We start from the raw sequence: 16,125 nt of genomic DNA, 5'->3' as shown, positions 1-16,125 counted from the left end.
GAACAACTACGTGTGAATGCGAATACGTGCCGAGTTGATAAATTTAACCAATAAAGATGTGCTAGACTATAATATACCTGCATAATCCTTCAGGAGCAACAAGTTGTTAGCGGCGGAGAAGACCTCTATATACTACACAGTTTCCCTATGCCCGATGGTATACTGTCGAAGTCCAGTTGGTTATTATCTACAGCCACTTCAGAGCAGTTTACTCAGTCTATGTTAAGAACATACCTGCATAATCCCTCAGGAATCATGTCCAACAAGTTATTTACAGCGAAGAACACGAACATGCTGCACAAGTATACAATTTGCCTCTGCCCAATGGTATACCCTCGAAGTGCAGTTGGTTAACATCGATATAGAGTCTCTACCCAGAATATTAGTCTATGGTTACAACATACCTACATAATCCTTCAGGAATCATTTCCAACAGGTTGTTAGCGGCGGAAAACACTTCCATACTACACAGTTTGCCTATCCCCGACGGTATGCCCTCAAAGTCCAGCTGGTTGTCATCCACATGTAGTCGCTTCAGGTTAAGCAGTTTGCACAGAGTAGGCGGCAGGCTCGTCAGTTTGTTGCGGGAGAGGTTCAGGCTTTCTAGCTTCTGCCAGTTGTCGATGGCTGGAAAGAAATTGTAGATGAGAATTTATAAATTACGGAACACATTAAATAGATACCGCGTTAAAACCTTTCATAAATCAACCTATTTTATCCCACAGAAAGTTCAATAAGGCTTGGTTGGTTTGCGGGTACTACACGACTATATATTTAATAAATATGATAATAAATGAAAAGCTTTAATACAATATTATACAAAAAGATGCGCGTAAAATTTACGTATATTAAGACAATTTAAATTACCGTTAATTAACATTTTCGAAATTATTAAAAGTTAACATTTCTAAACTTTAAGGAACTGTCTTGTAGGAGTTGTAGGTTCTTTTTTATCATTCAATATATTTCACTTTATTATAAAATAATACTGAACAATTCTATAAAATTGAATACCTAAGTCTATCTCTATTATAATAAGCTTCAAAGAAGCCAAGGTCAACTTTATTTATGTGTATCAATGTAATGTTATCATTCATATAGCAGTTCCTGTCGCGGTTACTGACAAGAAGGTCGTGTAAATATATTTATGGAACATTGGATTGTGGCGATGTTTGTGTACTCGACCGTACGTTCGTGGACCTTATATCTTAGCAATAAGGTTTACGCAGCGTAGACGATGGTACTAGAGGCCTGTGAGGATCGAGAACATCACAAATCTAGGCAACTCTAATGTCTATTAGTAACGTGTACGGAAATTGTAGTGACTGAAACCAAATTGTTTGTCGAAACCGAAGGTTCGGTTTTGCTCTTGGTTCCGCCGAAGCCGAACCTTCGACCTAAACTTGATTTATATGCTGAAACCTACCAATACCGAAACTTCGGTCGGAACTTCGGTCGGACACTAATATTAAGTTTATAATGTTGATTTCCTGCTACTCGTAAGGTTTCTGGAAAAGATCGCCTGTTGTTACCTAGTTTTATTTATTTCTAAGTAACAGAGAAAATACTCTATAAAGAAGAAAATACTCCGAAAATACTCTAAGAAGTCACACTGTTTAGAGCCTTTTGTACATCTTTATACTCATGCAGCTTATGGAGGTATTATACGTAGAAAACCTATGGAGCCCTCCGGGTTCAATACAATAACGCATTTAGGGTGTGGGTAGGGCTGCCCCGCATTTGGGATATTTGCGGAGGCGCGTATGGATTGCTTTTATGCGACCATACGCAAGCGATGCTGATCACTGGTGCACAGGGTGCGCACCAGCCCTAACCCCATCCTGCGCTCAATTGCGGATAGGTTCGACTGTCCATACTTGAGGCACTGCTGTGAGATGTATGTTACCTGCAGCCCATACTGATTAATTATGAATTAATATTGTTCGCCATATTTACGGTCTATCCTTATTTTATATTCTCCTAATGCATGTTTTCAGTTCGTTTGTTTAAATGTAAGTAAGATAAAATCTTTTCGCCTGACCAATGACTTTGAAGTTTCCATTTCTCTTAGTGTTTTCCTTTTTTCTATAGTCCGTAGAGACAAATAAATAATAAAGGCTGTTAATCTCGACACACAGTCGTATCAATCTCTAAAGGCATAGAAATAAACAACGTCATCTATTTCAACCCTTTTACAGAGCTTACTAGAAGGCGTTGCGCTTTCATAACCATGTCTGAGATTCTTCGAAGAGCCAACATTACCTACATATTTTTATTTAAGAATAAGTAAGTAAATATAGTGTAAACTCTATATAACTACACTCGAGGGACCGAATATTTATTAACGTTATAGAGAGTTTTCGTTATATAGAGTGAAATTAATATGAAAGCAAAGCAACTTTAGCAAGTCTACACTGGCCGTTTTGTGCGCGAGGAAATTGCCTCGCGCGTTTGCTCGCGCTGTGTGTGGCCTAGTGACCCGTTTTTAATGCATTTAATAAACCTTACTCGCTGAAATTTTCGTCCACTTTTTACAATATGCATCCAAATTGTCCCGCCATTTCTTTTGCAAATGAAGATTGCCCTAAGTTTTAGTACCTGAACTGTCAAAGGTCAACTTTTGACAACCAGGGTTACCACATAATGTGCGTACAGCGCTACCTACATTAGTTCTTAAATTCGAAGCACAAATCATCTCAGAACATATCTTATACAAACAATTAATATTTGTTAGAAAGATTGACAGTCTTTATTCTGTACTCGTCTCTAATAGCCAGGGAATGGCATGCGACACGCGTCATATTAAATAGTGACTTGGAGAGAAATTGCTTACATAAGTGTGAAGAATATGTTATCACCTTGCACCATCTGTTATGCCGCTTATGATTCTAATGAGCAAGTGCCACTTTGTATGTGCCTTTTTATATTTTTAGAACTATGTGTTTGTACAGTTTATAAGATAGAAATAAGTACCTTGTACAATCAAGGTATTAATTGTCGACACGGATAGTGTCCAAAAAATGTATCCACACCCTTATTGCGCATGTAAAGCTCCACGAATTTATTTTGTATTATAACAATTTAACGGGTTCAATTTAACAATTTAATCTTTCTTTGTCCTATCCTTATCCCAGTTTATCTGGGGTCGGGTCTTCCCGTACATTTGCGCCAAAGATTTTTTTCGGGTTGTCTGGGGGTTAATGATTTGCTTCTGGATCTCTCTTTGCAGGCTAGACCACCATGTAGAAGGTGGCCTGCCTTGTCCCTTCGGCTGTTCTTAGAGATTGAGGACCCGTTTTATGGGATGAGTTTCTTTTAATAATATTTTAACAATTATATAATAATATAATAGTTTAACAATTTAATAAAACTTTAACTTTTCCGACGTGGTGTCCATCTACAACTACAATAGCAGTTGGGGTCGAGTTAGGAATTACCCATCGCTACCTTACACGTGACCCCTGGGTGGTGCTAAAAGTGCAACAAACTGGCTACCATACTGTCTTCCGGAAGATCGCACTCTTAATTGCCATACGATAAATAAAAAAGAACAGGAGTTTATTCTACGCGTTGTCGAGCGGGTCGAGCTTATCAAGATGGCAAGGGGATGCGGAACGTTTTATAAATGAAGGAATACACATGATTTTTTAGATATTCAAAAGTTCAGATCTCAAAAAGTAGACCTTTTTTTTTTATTGGTAAGGCCTGAGAGGGCTTGACGCATAATTTTTGAAAACACTTAATTTTCATAAAGATAAGATAAAGATAGTTTATCATTCAAGTAGGCATATTACAATGCGCTTATGAACGTCAAATAACGCTACACCGGCTCTAACCCTACACGTCTGACTCGAGAAGATTTATACCCCCTTCATTTCGAGGAGGGTATCCCAATATGGACCGGCAAGAAACTCGGCGGGACACATCTTTTCAAAACATTACATCTTATAAGTAACATGCATTAAATAAGAAAAAAAAAATACAATTTAGATTACTATAGAAATCATGCAATTACATACAGTAGCTACTTTTCATTATAGAATTTGATAAAAAAAAATGTCATAACAAATCATACAATTACGTAGCTCTTTCAGAAAACATCGAATTCTTACCAAGGTAAAAGAAAAATAAAATTAATAAAGAAATGAGAATGTACATTATATAAATCTAACAGATTGCTATACCTACAAAAATATTTGATGTGCTTCCTTACCTGAGCTGTGTCACCTATACAATTAGGTTTTAATGAGTTTGCGTCCTTGTGGATGTTAGTTTGGTGTGGTGGTTTGGTGCAAAATATTCCCACTGCTCGTTTTTAAAAGGTTAACAATTTTCTTACCTTGTGACACCTCAGTGATTTCATTGTCGCTAAGATTAAGCCTTTTCAGTCCGAGCAGCGAGTACAGCGCGTCGGGCACCTTCGTAAGGGCGTTTTTGGAGAGATCCACGTCAGAGAGGTTTGATAGTGTGTCCAACGAAGTAGGAAGATTGGCTAGTGTGCGCTGCGTGTTTCGCATATGTAGGGTCTCCAGGCTCTGGAGGGAAGGGAGTTGCCTGTAGAAAAAAAAAGATTTAAATAAAAATGGATAAGTTCTTTTGTTGATAGGAGGGATCGGAACCGGTTTTTTTCAAAAACATCGAAATAACCATATATTTCGGTTTATTTTATACTCAAAATGTAGGACTCAGTTGTGTTTTTAGATAACGACTTCGTATTATTAGATTGCCCGATTAGGAATGAAATAATTAACAAAGAACGAAAAAATACTGTTTTCGTTCCCATACAAAAAATACCGGTTTACGATCCCTGGTTGATAGTAGTTACACAATAAATAAATCAATACAAAAATCAAATTCAGGTAAATCAACTAGAATACTCTAGGCCGGCGGGCGACAAACTGCATCTCGCGAGCTGCATGCGGCTCTTTGCAGCTACGAGTGCGAGTCTCCAAGAGGTACTTTAATATTTTGGGTGAAATATTAAACAACTTAGACCACTCAAATCAAGTTTTATGGCTTGTTATGATTCCTAAGACTAATTTTTTAGTGGGGTTGGCTTTTCTCTTCAAACATTTTTTTTTTTTTTTTTTTTTTTTTTTTTTTTTTTTTTTTTTTTTTTTTTTTTGACCCAGGGGGAATTCGTTATGGATCCCACTGGCACGGGAGAAGCCGAGTGGGTATGTCCGACTCCCACGGACTAAACCCCCTGGGGTGTTCCACCGCGCGCTTTGTGGACGGGGTTTCGGGAACGCGATTGTAGACTTCCGATACCCCGTCGGCGTTGCCATTACGGGCTCGACTTTTGTGGCTGCTGCTGCAGCCTACTCCGCTGAAGACGCCTCGGAACACTTGAGGGCCTTCCAGCTCGGAACCTCTTTAGGCGAGTGATGGAACTCCCGGCCCATCACCCGCAGGTTCCCGTTAAGGCGGTATCATTCGGGCTGCGTATGCCCTTAGACGCCGACCTGGCCTCTTACGGCGCTGAGGGAGCGAATTCGCATCGTCCTCGCGCATTCTCTCTGCAGCCTCCTTTTGCGACAGGACGGTGACGCTAAAGGAGGCCACTGCCGCCCACGCTTCCTCACTGCTGAGCATGCGGCGTATTAGCGCCGGCAGCGAGAGGTCTCCTCCTATGGCCGAGGACAGGATAGCGCGAGGCTCCGCCCACGCAGGGCACTCTTCGCGCGTGTGTTGCGCCGTGTCCACGGCTCCTCCATCGCAATGAAAACATTAGCTAACCCCTGATTTGTACAACAAGCGTTGAGCGTACCATACGCAAAATGCGCGCTAGCAGCGTATTCGTCTAATCTAGATGCACCTTAAAAATGAAAATTTTGAGAGATACGCTTACCGTAGTTGGAAGAGCCCCAGTGGGTTGTCGTTAAGTATCAGAGTCTGCAGGTTCGCCAGCCTCCTCGTCTGAGGTGGCAGAGTTTCCAATAAATTATCAGATAGGTCCAGAAATAATAGGTCTGTCAGTTGGACGAAAAGTGTAGGCGGTATGCTTTCAATCCTGAAATAAAATTTTTGGGTAAAAAAAAAAATTGGTACAAGCTTTGTCAATTATTCTTCTTTCCACAGGCAATAATACTCATCGAGATACTTCTCCCCAAACACCGGTTGTTTATTTTATCACAGAGTTCCCATGGCCACCTTCTATATCCATCATCAGATCATCTTGATAGTACCATAACATTGTCTTCAAAAATAATTTGCGCACTTATCCTACTCAAGGTCAATGTGGGGCAGCATCACCAGTGATATTGATACTAGATAGTTCAATACAAAATATATGTTTAAAATAATGCAAAGTTGAGATTAACTTATTTTTAGACATTTGTCATTGTTCATGATACTAAGCTCTATAAGACATTGTTAATAGAGAAACCGAAAATGACTGCAAAACACTTGCTTTCCTTGTCTACAGGTCCCTAAACAAATAGCACATTAATTAATATGGTACACATGAACAAAACCTAATGTAGCCTTTAAAATTATTTTCGTGGTTGTACAGTCACCTGCAATAATATGTTACACAACAAATGCCACAAAAATATCTATATACAATCTTATCCCTTGGAGTGGTATGCCATTGGCGCCTGAACAATTACATCATATAAATTTTAATGGAGGATGGGCAGTTTTGTATCTACACTATGAACCAATCAGAATAAGCGACATACCATCGGAAAGTTTTTTTTCTATATACTCCATTCTTTTATATGACAAAACTTATCAAATCTCTGTTAAAAAAAACATAAGAAAGCGAATATAAAACTAAAATATTGTGACAATGTATTGTGATGTGTGTCGATGATTTTGCAACAATAACAAACCTTCATGATCTGCAACACAGGAACTTAGTATCGAAAAAAGAACTATATAATATAGTTCTTTTTTCGATACTAAGTTCCTGACAATATAGGCAATAACTTTTATCACAGAAAGATTTGGGACTACCTGTCATAGTAAAAGTTTTACAATTTAGAATAACCTATCTGTGACATACCACTTGCCCTTATTGGTCAAATTGGCCAATTAGCCCTCCTTTGATTAATTGAGATAAAATCAAAATACCAACAACTCAAACACAATGTAATCCACTTGTAGAGTTATTTGTAGAGCCATAAGAGTGTGTGTCATATTTTTGCACCTTTCAAAGAGTAACATATTATTGCAGGTGACTTAACTGTAAAAATATACAACACAAAAGATAAAAGATTAAATATCAAAACAATAGTGACTCACTTATTATGGCTGAGATTCAGTACAAGTAATGATTTAGCTTTGTCTAGGCCTTCAGGTACAGCCTTCAGTCTGTTGTGGGACAAGTCCAGTGTAGTCAACTCCTCCAAACGGAACAGTTCCGCGGGAATTCCCGAACTTTTCACTCTGTTTCTCCTCACATTGAGAGATCTCAAACATTTCAACTCTGTCAGCTCACCAAATAACTTTTCCAGATTATTATTCTTAAGTGAGAGATTCTCCTAAAAATTCACAAAAATTAAATTATATTTACAAAAAAGATTTCAATTTAATAAGTTGGTAAAACTGCAAATAAAGCGGGACTATATTTATCACTAATCAATGATTAATTACCAATTTCATAAGTTTTCCTAATTCCTCTGGCACTTCAGTCAAATTTGTTTTGTCTAGCCTCAACCACTGAAGCCCTGTCATATATCGAATAGCATCTGGGAATTTTTCATCCTGAAATAAAGAAGTAAATTAGGACAACAACAAAAATAGTAGGACATAGGTTAGAGATATGATATCATCTTTTTTGTGGACGACTTTATCTAAATCGTTAAAGAGATACTTACGCTGAAATCATTACATGTGAAGTCTACACCACGTACAAATGGCAATAAGCCTGTATTAGCCATGGTTATTGTAATTTAAATCATGAAAAGACGAATTCAACTCCTTTCGTCCAATTCGAAAAAATAATGACTGACTCAAAGAGCATATAATCACTACGTTTTAAGAGACGGGACTTCCATACTAGCGAGTGGACTCGGTTTATTTCGCAAATCATTACCAAAATCTACGACAAAGAACTGTCAAGGAACCATAATACCAACATAACCGATTTAAATAGTGTAGTACGCTACACGCTTGCGATTCTTATCGATATCGATAAAATGGGGAGGGTTGAAACATAGGCTCCTGTCTAAAAATTTTGTACTAGAAATCAGGTTAGCATCGAGTCCACATTTAAGTTGTATGTTATATAGTGGATAGTTCTTTGAGTGGACTAATATCTGGTCAGGCTTAATGTGGACCCGAATTATTTTAATATAGTTTTTAAGTCTTGTTTTTTTTATTTAACTCTTTATTTTCAAAATGTTCTGCACATACATGTTTCAATAAATGTTACTTTTCTATGGGAAGATGTATCGTCAGGTCTTCGTTCCCAACAAATTTGACCCACTGCCTGCATCTGAAAACATACAGCCTTGGACAAACATGACTTTATCTACAGTTTATATTCCAAGTATTTGCTAATGAGATGATCAACTGATTATTTAGCGCTAATATGCATCTATAAATCATGTTTTTCGGCATCCAGTTATCAACGACCCTTTTGTCGTCAAGCTCACCATACTTATTAACCTATCGAATGAGCTAATGGTTTTACGGATACTGGAAAGCGATATGTAAATGTACTACATACCTATACGAGGCCTGGATGTTAGTGAGATGACGATATGAGTTGTGCTGGTGTCCGACTTTATTACCTACATATAACATGAGTATCACATGATTATCCACCTGGTTTCTTGAGCTTAATAGTCGCCTCCAAACCTCCCCTTATAGCGACCCCTTTCCTCACACAAAGTTTACCTTAAGTTCATATTGGCCTCACTGGATCACTGTTCACTCTGAGTACTGATAACGTTGGTCACAATATACTAGAGACACATCATTATTCTAATAACACCATAAGAACGTTCTTGACTTGATCTAAAAGCAAATATCACTGCCGCGTCGATCTGTTCGCACACAACCACCTTTTTCCTACTGTCGTTCTCATCTACCCTCTCACCTTCCCTCAAAAAATCCCAATAACCTCGAAGCGGTTACTTAAGTTAAACGTGACTACTAGCGCCATCTACTCCATGACGTTGGCAAATATTAGCGGGTTCGCAATACGTTGGCGACACTCCCGCCCAGAAAGAAAATGCTACTCTTAATTGAAATTAGATGTCTATAGGCAAACATATAAATAAATCAACAACTAGATAATAAGAACACTTGTGAATAACAATGTGTTTTCTCGAACCGCATGGTTCACCCTTTGCGTAGTGAATCGGCACGGCCTGAGACTTTGTGCAATTTCTGATGACGTTACAGAAATGTGCTGAGACACTGCGTTTCTGAGATCGATCCAATCGTGCATCTGGTCTGAGTTGAGTTGTGATTGTGAGTGATCTGTCTTGAGCTGATAAAGAACAGGATTCTGAGTCTGGTCTGAGCATTCATCAATGTTTGTGCTGAGCCAAATAATAACAGGATCCTAAGACTGATCTGAATATTGATCAATTTCCGTGCTAAACTGATTGAAAGCAGGATTCTGAAACTGGTGTGAGCGTCCATCGATGTCTGAGCTAAGCTGAGTGGGATCACGGCTGCGACCTGTCATATTTGGTCCATTACTGGTCTCTCCGTCAACCCATGACCAATGTTATTTCTTACACTCCAGCGCGTACGGTTCTCGATTGCTCCGAGCAGTCTCTAGTTGCAATTTAGGTCACGAGAAGAGACCGCGTCATGCGGCCCATGTGTCAGAGAGTGGCAATGCGATCTGATATCAAATATCGGTATTATTAAACAGTGAGAGCTCCGTTCGCGATAGGTTTATCCCATCTGTAACTACCATCTGTGATTCGCTCTGTCACTTTGTCACTTTGCTCTTTTGACATCGTTATTAACATAATAACCTATTTCACCACTTCAAGTGTCACAACTATTACTACAGCAGACGTAAACAACTGTAACTGTTTTGAACACTGCGACGACCGCGAGAACGAAAAGAACATACGTTTTTTATATGCAATGATAGTTACCACACAGACAAATGCGGCCATCTTATCCGAACGGGTGTATGTAACCTAAATTCCCACTACTTCTCTTTACTGAATATTACTCGCAGTAATCTACTATGTTAAGTATTCGCTTTAAATCTATTCGCTTATCCATTAAGGCCACTGTTGACATGTCCATCTCTGGGTGCACCCACTTCATGTCCGGCAGCCCTCCCCAGCCAAGGGAGAATCACGCTATTTTTATATAATCACAAATCAGAATGTAAAATAGAATCTATTTACAACTCGACCACACTCCTTTTTTTATGCTAATTGGACATTCAACAGACTTGTCAAATCAGGCTCCCACTTCGAACCGTCAAATCCAAAACAAGTGATGTGATATTCAAGGCACCTTTTCTTACCGTTCATTTCGATTTATCAAGCAGATATTGAGTCAAAATGAACTCTGTTTTTTTTGTTTGCAAAGTGGTTTTTATTCTTCTTATCATTCTCTGGTGCGTTTATATCGCGCCTGGTGTGAAATAATCTAGTTTAAATATGTTGGGACAGTCAAGTTGTCAGCAACAGTTTTAAAAGTATTATATCGCGTCCGTGATTTTATTCACGTCGATTTACGCATAAACATTCACACCATTTTTAAACCGTTATAACCTATTAAATATGTCTACCAGACCCTTACCTGTTTTTGTTGGAATAAAATACATAATAAAGAAACCACTAGCCCATTCAATTAGTATGCAATTCATTTGAAGTCTTCTCAATAATAATATATTTTAATATTTTTAACCCTAGGTTTGGGTCATCGCATGTACATGACATAGATACATACACAATTCAGAAGTTAAGTTAATATTTATCTAATTAGTTTATATCAAATCGCTAATCTGTGACTGTCCACACTATGAATCAATGGTTGAATAATAATAGGAAGTCCTTATACCTATAGGGTATGGCTTAGGTGCAAACATATATATTATAATAGCCTGGTGGCTTATAGTAAACAGTTTTGCGTTTGCAATTTACTGTTATACAAGTTGATATTTATTGATTCTCTGATGACAATCTCTAGATTGGAATGTTAATTGGGATTGAATCAAGATACTGTGCTGAGTTACATGAACAGAAAAAGTAAGTGAATATTATTTAAACATAATATTTATATTCGGCAGTTCTTTATTCGTTTACAATCCTTTTAACCGTTTATTTTTTAGGACAGCAATATCATGCATGCCAACTGTTAAATCTAGCGAGAGCCCCATATTGGCAGTTTGCTGGTGCCATTGGAGTGGCTGCGCGATTCTGATTGGGTCTCAATGATGGTCCTGGTCCTTTGAGTTTGGGTAGCCATGTACATATTATGACATCAAATTGTAATCTGATTTCAAGTGCCTCCTGCATTTTCATTAAGGCACGTTACAGGTTACTACATCTAAATGATACCTATAACTTCTAAGAAACCAACCCGTACCAATACCTTACAACTGTAACAACAAACAACAATGAGGCAAGACATTCCTTAACATCTCTTATGTTATGAGTGGTTCTAGTCCTTCAAACGAAGTGAAAGGGTTGATTTCGAATTTTGAATTACACGCAATGCGAATGCTTCTGATTTTAGCTTAGTGAAGATATGGATGCGCAAAACATACGATTATAATAGCCTAGTTTGGTTGTTTGGAAGATGTCGCTCTTCAGCGATAAGACCGCTTGTTGTGCACCATAGTTTGAGTTATGTGCTTAATCTGTATGTTATTTTCGTTTTTATATTGGTGAGCAACAAAGAATATTTGTACTGTATTATTTTATTAATCTTGATAAAATAAATTTTGTTTCATTCTAAGAGAATATTTATGGATCATATAAGTATATCGAACGAATGTTAAATCTGGTTCCTACCTAATACGTTAAACATGATACATTCGTTTTCTAAAAAGACACGCAGTATAAATTGTTTCCATCCACCACGCACACTTGCGCACACGACGAGTCAAATCAGGGCTGAGCTGATAATTTGTGATAAAGCGGATATTCTGCAAGCAATGCGTGTTATACAAAAGCATCATTCATAAGAGATTATGGTCCTTTTCACAAAATGTTATAAACACCAATATAACTAGATCCCGAAGTTACAGAAAATATACCAAATCGGGGGTCAGACCTAAACTGGTTTGTAAGCAACAACAGTCGGCAAGGCATTATATCACTATCCGCATGATAAATAAACTTTAAATTTGATACTATTAACTATAACAACTATTCCGCCAAACAGAACAATGAATGAGAGATTTTGATTCTTATTATTTTAATATTAAAATGTTAATTATTTTGTTAATGAATTGTTGATCAACAGCATGATTTGAATCTGTGATAAAGTCGCTGTTTGAAAGGATGTATCCTGGATCACAACACAAATTGACCAGCAAATTTTAATTCAAAATGTCGTAAATGTTTATTAGTGCATGATTTTATTTAATTTATATCAAAGATTGGTCAGGCAACTAAATCTAAACACGTAGGTAAAGTACCTTGTCCCCTACATAATCAAATATAAATATCAAAATTAACATAACGTATAGGTACCTAAATATAGATTATAGTTAAACCTCTTGTTTAACTTAAACTTAGGTTTGAGCAGTTTGACCTGTTAGGTATGAGCAGGTATGGTAATGGCACCATTCATTAGACATTTAAGAGAACAATTGGATAATTGCTGACACTTCACCGATAATTGAAAAATTTCTACCGCTTTGGGCGTTAAAATTTGAGTTGAATGTCCTTTCACCTTTTATTATTTTCGACATGTTTAATGAAATATGTAGTTAGGCACTTGGTTTCAATATAATGAAATGTGAGACTTAAGAGTTCTAAGGCTCTTGTTGAAGGTAAAATGTTACTAAGTCAGTGTTTAAAAACTGATGATAAATACTTGTTTTATAGGATTTATAGTAAACACGAATTACGAATGTTTACTGAGACTTACCTGATTCATAAATGATTACTGATTACCTTTTATTATTCAGTAGAGATAACTATATTTTCTGATGTGACAATCTTTGCCACTCTCTCATTCTTTTAACATAGAAATGTTGAATCTGTTTAGTAACGTCACATATAATCATGAGCGTAAAAGTAAAATCTTGAGCGTTGCGAGTGTTTCAAGGCACGTGAGTTGAAAACAAACTTTGCTGCTCTGGTAAAACATAAACATTTTTATCACATCAATTATTGTCAAATACTGGTTCTAAAACATAAAAATTTAAATATTTATATCATTCAAAACCATAACATGAAATTCCATTCCATTCCACTGCTTATAGCTGCTATAGGGCTAATAAACACACTGTTTTCAAAGATTAAAGAGAGCTTTTTAATTCAGACTACCCTTTGTCGCAAAATATTAATAATCGTGAAAGTATGTATTTATATATCTGCTTTTTATAAACTATATTATGATACCTACTGACACTTGCAATCTCTTGTATATCAAAGAGCAAGAATGTTCAGTTAAAATGTATGTAGGTACTCACTCAATTGCCTATGTGCTCAGGTGAACCACTAACATTCGCCTGCTGAATACCTTTTTGGTAGAAATAATATAAATATGGGCTTCATGGTTGAAATAAAACATTAAATTGAATTAAATAAACCAAATATTGTAGCTCTTTAGTTGTACGCGCGTAAATAAATTGACTTTTCATATGTTAGAGATAAATATATGTTACTTTTGATGATGATAACAGTGCATGTGAATAAAAATTCCCAGCATGCTCCACCATGTCGTCAAGCTCACCATACTTATTAACCTATCGAATGAGCTAATGGTTTTACGGATACTGGAAAGCGATATGTAAATGTACTACATACCTATACGAGGCCTGGATGTTAGTGAGATGACGATATGAGTTGTGCTGGTGTCCGACTTTATTACCTACATATAACATGAGTATCACATGATTATCCACCTGGTTTCTTGAGCTTAATAGTCGCCTCCAAACCTCCCCTTATAGCGACCCCTTTCCTCACACAAAGTTTACCTTAAGTTCATATTGGCCTCACTGGATCACTGTTCACTCTGAGTACTGATAACGTTGGTCACAATATACTAGAGACACATCATTATTCTAATAACACCATAAGAACGTTCTTGACTTGATCTAAAAGCAAATATCACTGCCGCGTCGATCTGTTCGCACACAACCACCTTTTTCCTACTGTCGTTCTCATCTACCCTCTCACCTTCCCTCAAAAAATCCCAATAACCTCGAAGCGGTTACTTAAGTTAAACGTGACTACTAGCGCCATCTACTCCATGACGTTGGCAAATATTAGCGGGTTCGCAATACGTTGGCGACACCTTTATCAATGCTCTAACTTTTTATGTATTTATATGTCTGTCATGAGAACTGGTCTGGCCTACTGGGCAGTAACCCTGCCTATGAAGCCGATGGTCCCAGGTTCAAATTATGGTACGGGCATTTATTTGTGTGATGCGTATTTGTTCCTGAGTCATGTATGTTTTCTATGTATTTATATGTATATATCGTTGTCTAAGTACCCACAACACATGTCTTATTGAGCTTCCTATGGGATTAAGTCAATTTGTGTAATAATGTCGTATAATATTTTTTATTGATCACAAAAAGAGAGATTAATTTACTTACATTTCAGATTAATATATTAAATAATTACTAGATTAAAAAAATATGTCAAATAATGACCATTAATGCATAGATGATAGATAATTTTCCACTGAAAATCTTCGACGAATTAATTTTGTGTCATATTGCATGCAAGTTCTCAGGAAATTTCACATATTTTATTTAATTACTTACACTGATATACAAATAAACATACAATTATCGATAGTTTTAGTACATCCCTAGTTCACAACTAAAAATAATATAAAAAATCAAATTTTCGATGTGTTTAAAGCCTGCTGCACCAAAATAAGGTCAAAACTATCTAAAGCAATACGTACCGGTCTTTATCCAAGGGAAATTTCGCCATAAAATCCCTTTTTTCGTGATTTTCTCGAGTGGCTCGCTTGCCACATATTTCACACTTAGTACACCATTTTCTCGGTGGCATTATAACAAAGTCGCTCTTTACCCTGATCACGAATCACAATTTTCGATATTTTCACTAAATAATAAAGAAATTGCACGAAATACCCGAACAAAACATTGAAGCCTTCATAACAAACAAAACAATTAGGCTGACAGTTGACTTGATGTAAACTTGACAGAATAAATAGCACTGACGTTTTATTTTTCTTCGTTGGCAAAGATTTGCGAAACAAGTTCCATACAAAACTTATTTTGTTCCTAGTTGCGTCAGCCTGGACTGACTGACCAGACTGACATAAATAACAGTTGACATGAATGAGTGAGTGTTCATACTGAATGAATGTTTCTTTAAACCCATTCACTCTACCACAGATCTTCGTCGATGATTAAAACGGTAAAAATTAATAATGAACGGTAATAAATTTCTGTAAAGTATAATAATTACTACATATGCTTTACATTTTCAGAAGAAGTTTATGATCAAATACAGTAATTCATATCTAAAATACATCTTTTTTTTATTACCATACAAAAACCGATAACATGATTATTGAGGATATCTCTAGTATTGCTTTTTAGGGTTCCGTAGCCAATTGGCAAAAAAACGGAACCCTTATAGATTCGTCATGTCCGTCTGTCTGTCCGATTATGTCACAGCCACTTTTTTCCGAAACTATAGGAACTATACAGGTCAAACTTGGTAATTAGATGTATTATATGACCAGCATTAAGATTTTTACACAAAAATAGAAAAATAAACAATAAATTTTGGGGGTTCCCCGTACTTAGAACTGAAACTCAAAAAAAATTTTTTCTTCAAACCCATACGTGGGGGGTATCTATGGATAGGTCTTTAAAAATGATATTGAGGTTTCTAATATCATTTATTTCTAAACTGAATAGTTTGCGCGAGAGACACTTCCAAAGTGGTAACATGTGTCCCCCCCCCACCCCTGTAACTTCTAAAATAAGAGAATGATAAACCAAAAAAAATATATGATGTACAT

The 16,125-nt window shown here is 36.8% G+C and overlaps 1 protein-coding gene across 1 annotated transcript in view; it reads right to left on the bottom strand.

Annotated features, from left to right (window-relative positions):
- Window positions 1-7,960, bottom strand: part of LOC133524377 (protein flightless-1) — a 32,679-nt gene extending 24,719 nt beyond the window's left edge. The window contains exons 1-6 of the mRNA XM_061860358.1: window positions 7,824-7,960; window positions 7,600-7,710; window positions 7,249-7,487; window positions 5,852-6,013; window positions 4,340-4,554; window positions 405-627 (exon numbers count right to left, since the gene is read on the bottom strand). Of these exons, the coding sequence (XP_061716342.1) occupies window positions 405-627; window positions 4,340-4,554; window positions 5,852-6,013; window positions 7,249-7,487; window positions 7,600-7,710; window positions 7,824-7,886 (1,013 nt within the window). The 5' untranslated portion in view covers window positions 7,887-7,960. The remainder of the gene's footprint in view (window positions 1-404; window positions 628-4,339; window positions 4,555-5,851; window positions 6,014-7,248; window positions 7,488-7,599; window positions 7,711-7,823) is intronic.
- Between the last annotated feature and the right edge of the window lie 8,165 nt (window positions 7,961-16,125).

Source organism: Cydia pomonella, chromosome 13 (assembly GCF_033807575.1).
Source record: "Cydia pomonella isolate Wapato2018A chromosome 13, ilCydPomo1, whole genome shotgun sequence".
Lineage (NCBI taxonomy): Eukaryota > Metazoa > Arthropoda > Insecta > Lepidoptera > Tortricidae > Cydia > Cydia pomonella.
Note: the sequence above shows the minus strand (reverse complement) of the source record. Positions and strands in the feature narration are given on the sequence as shown.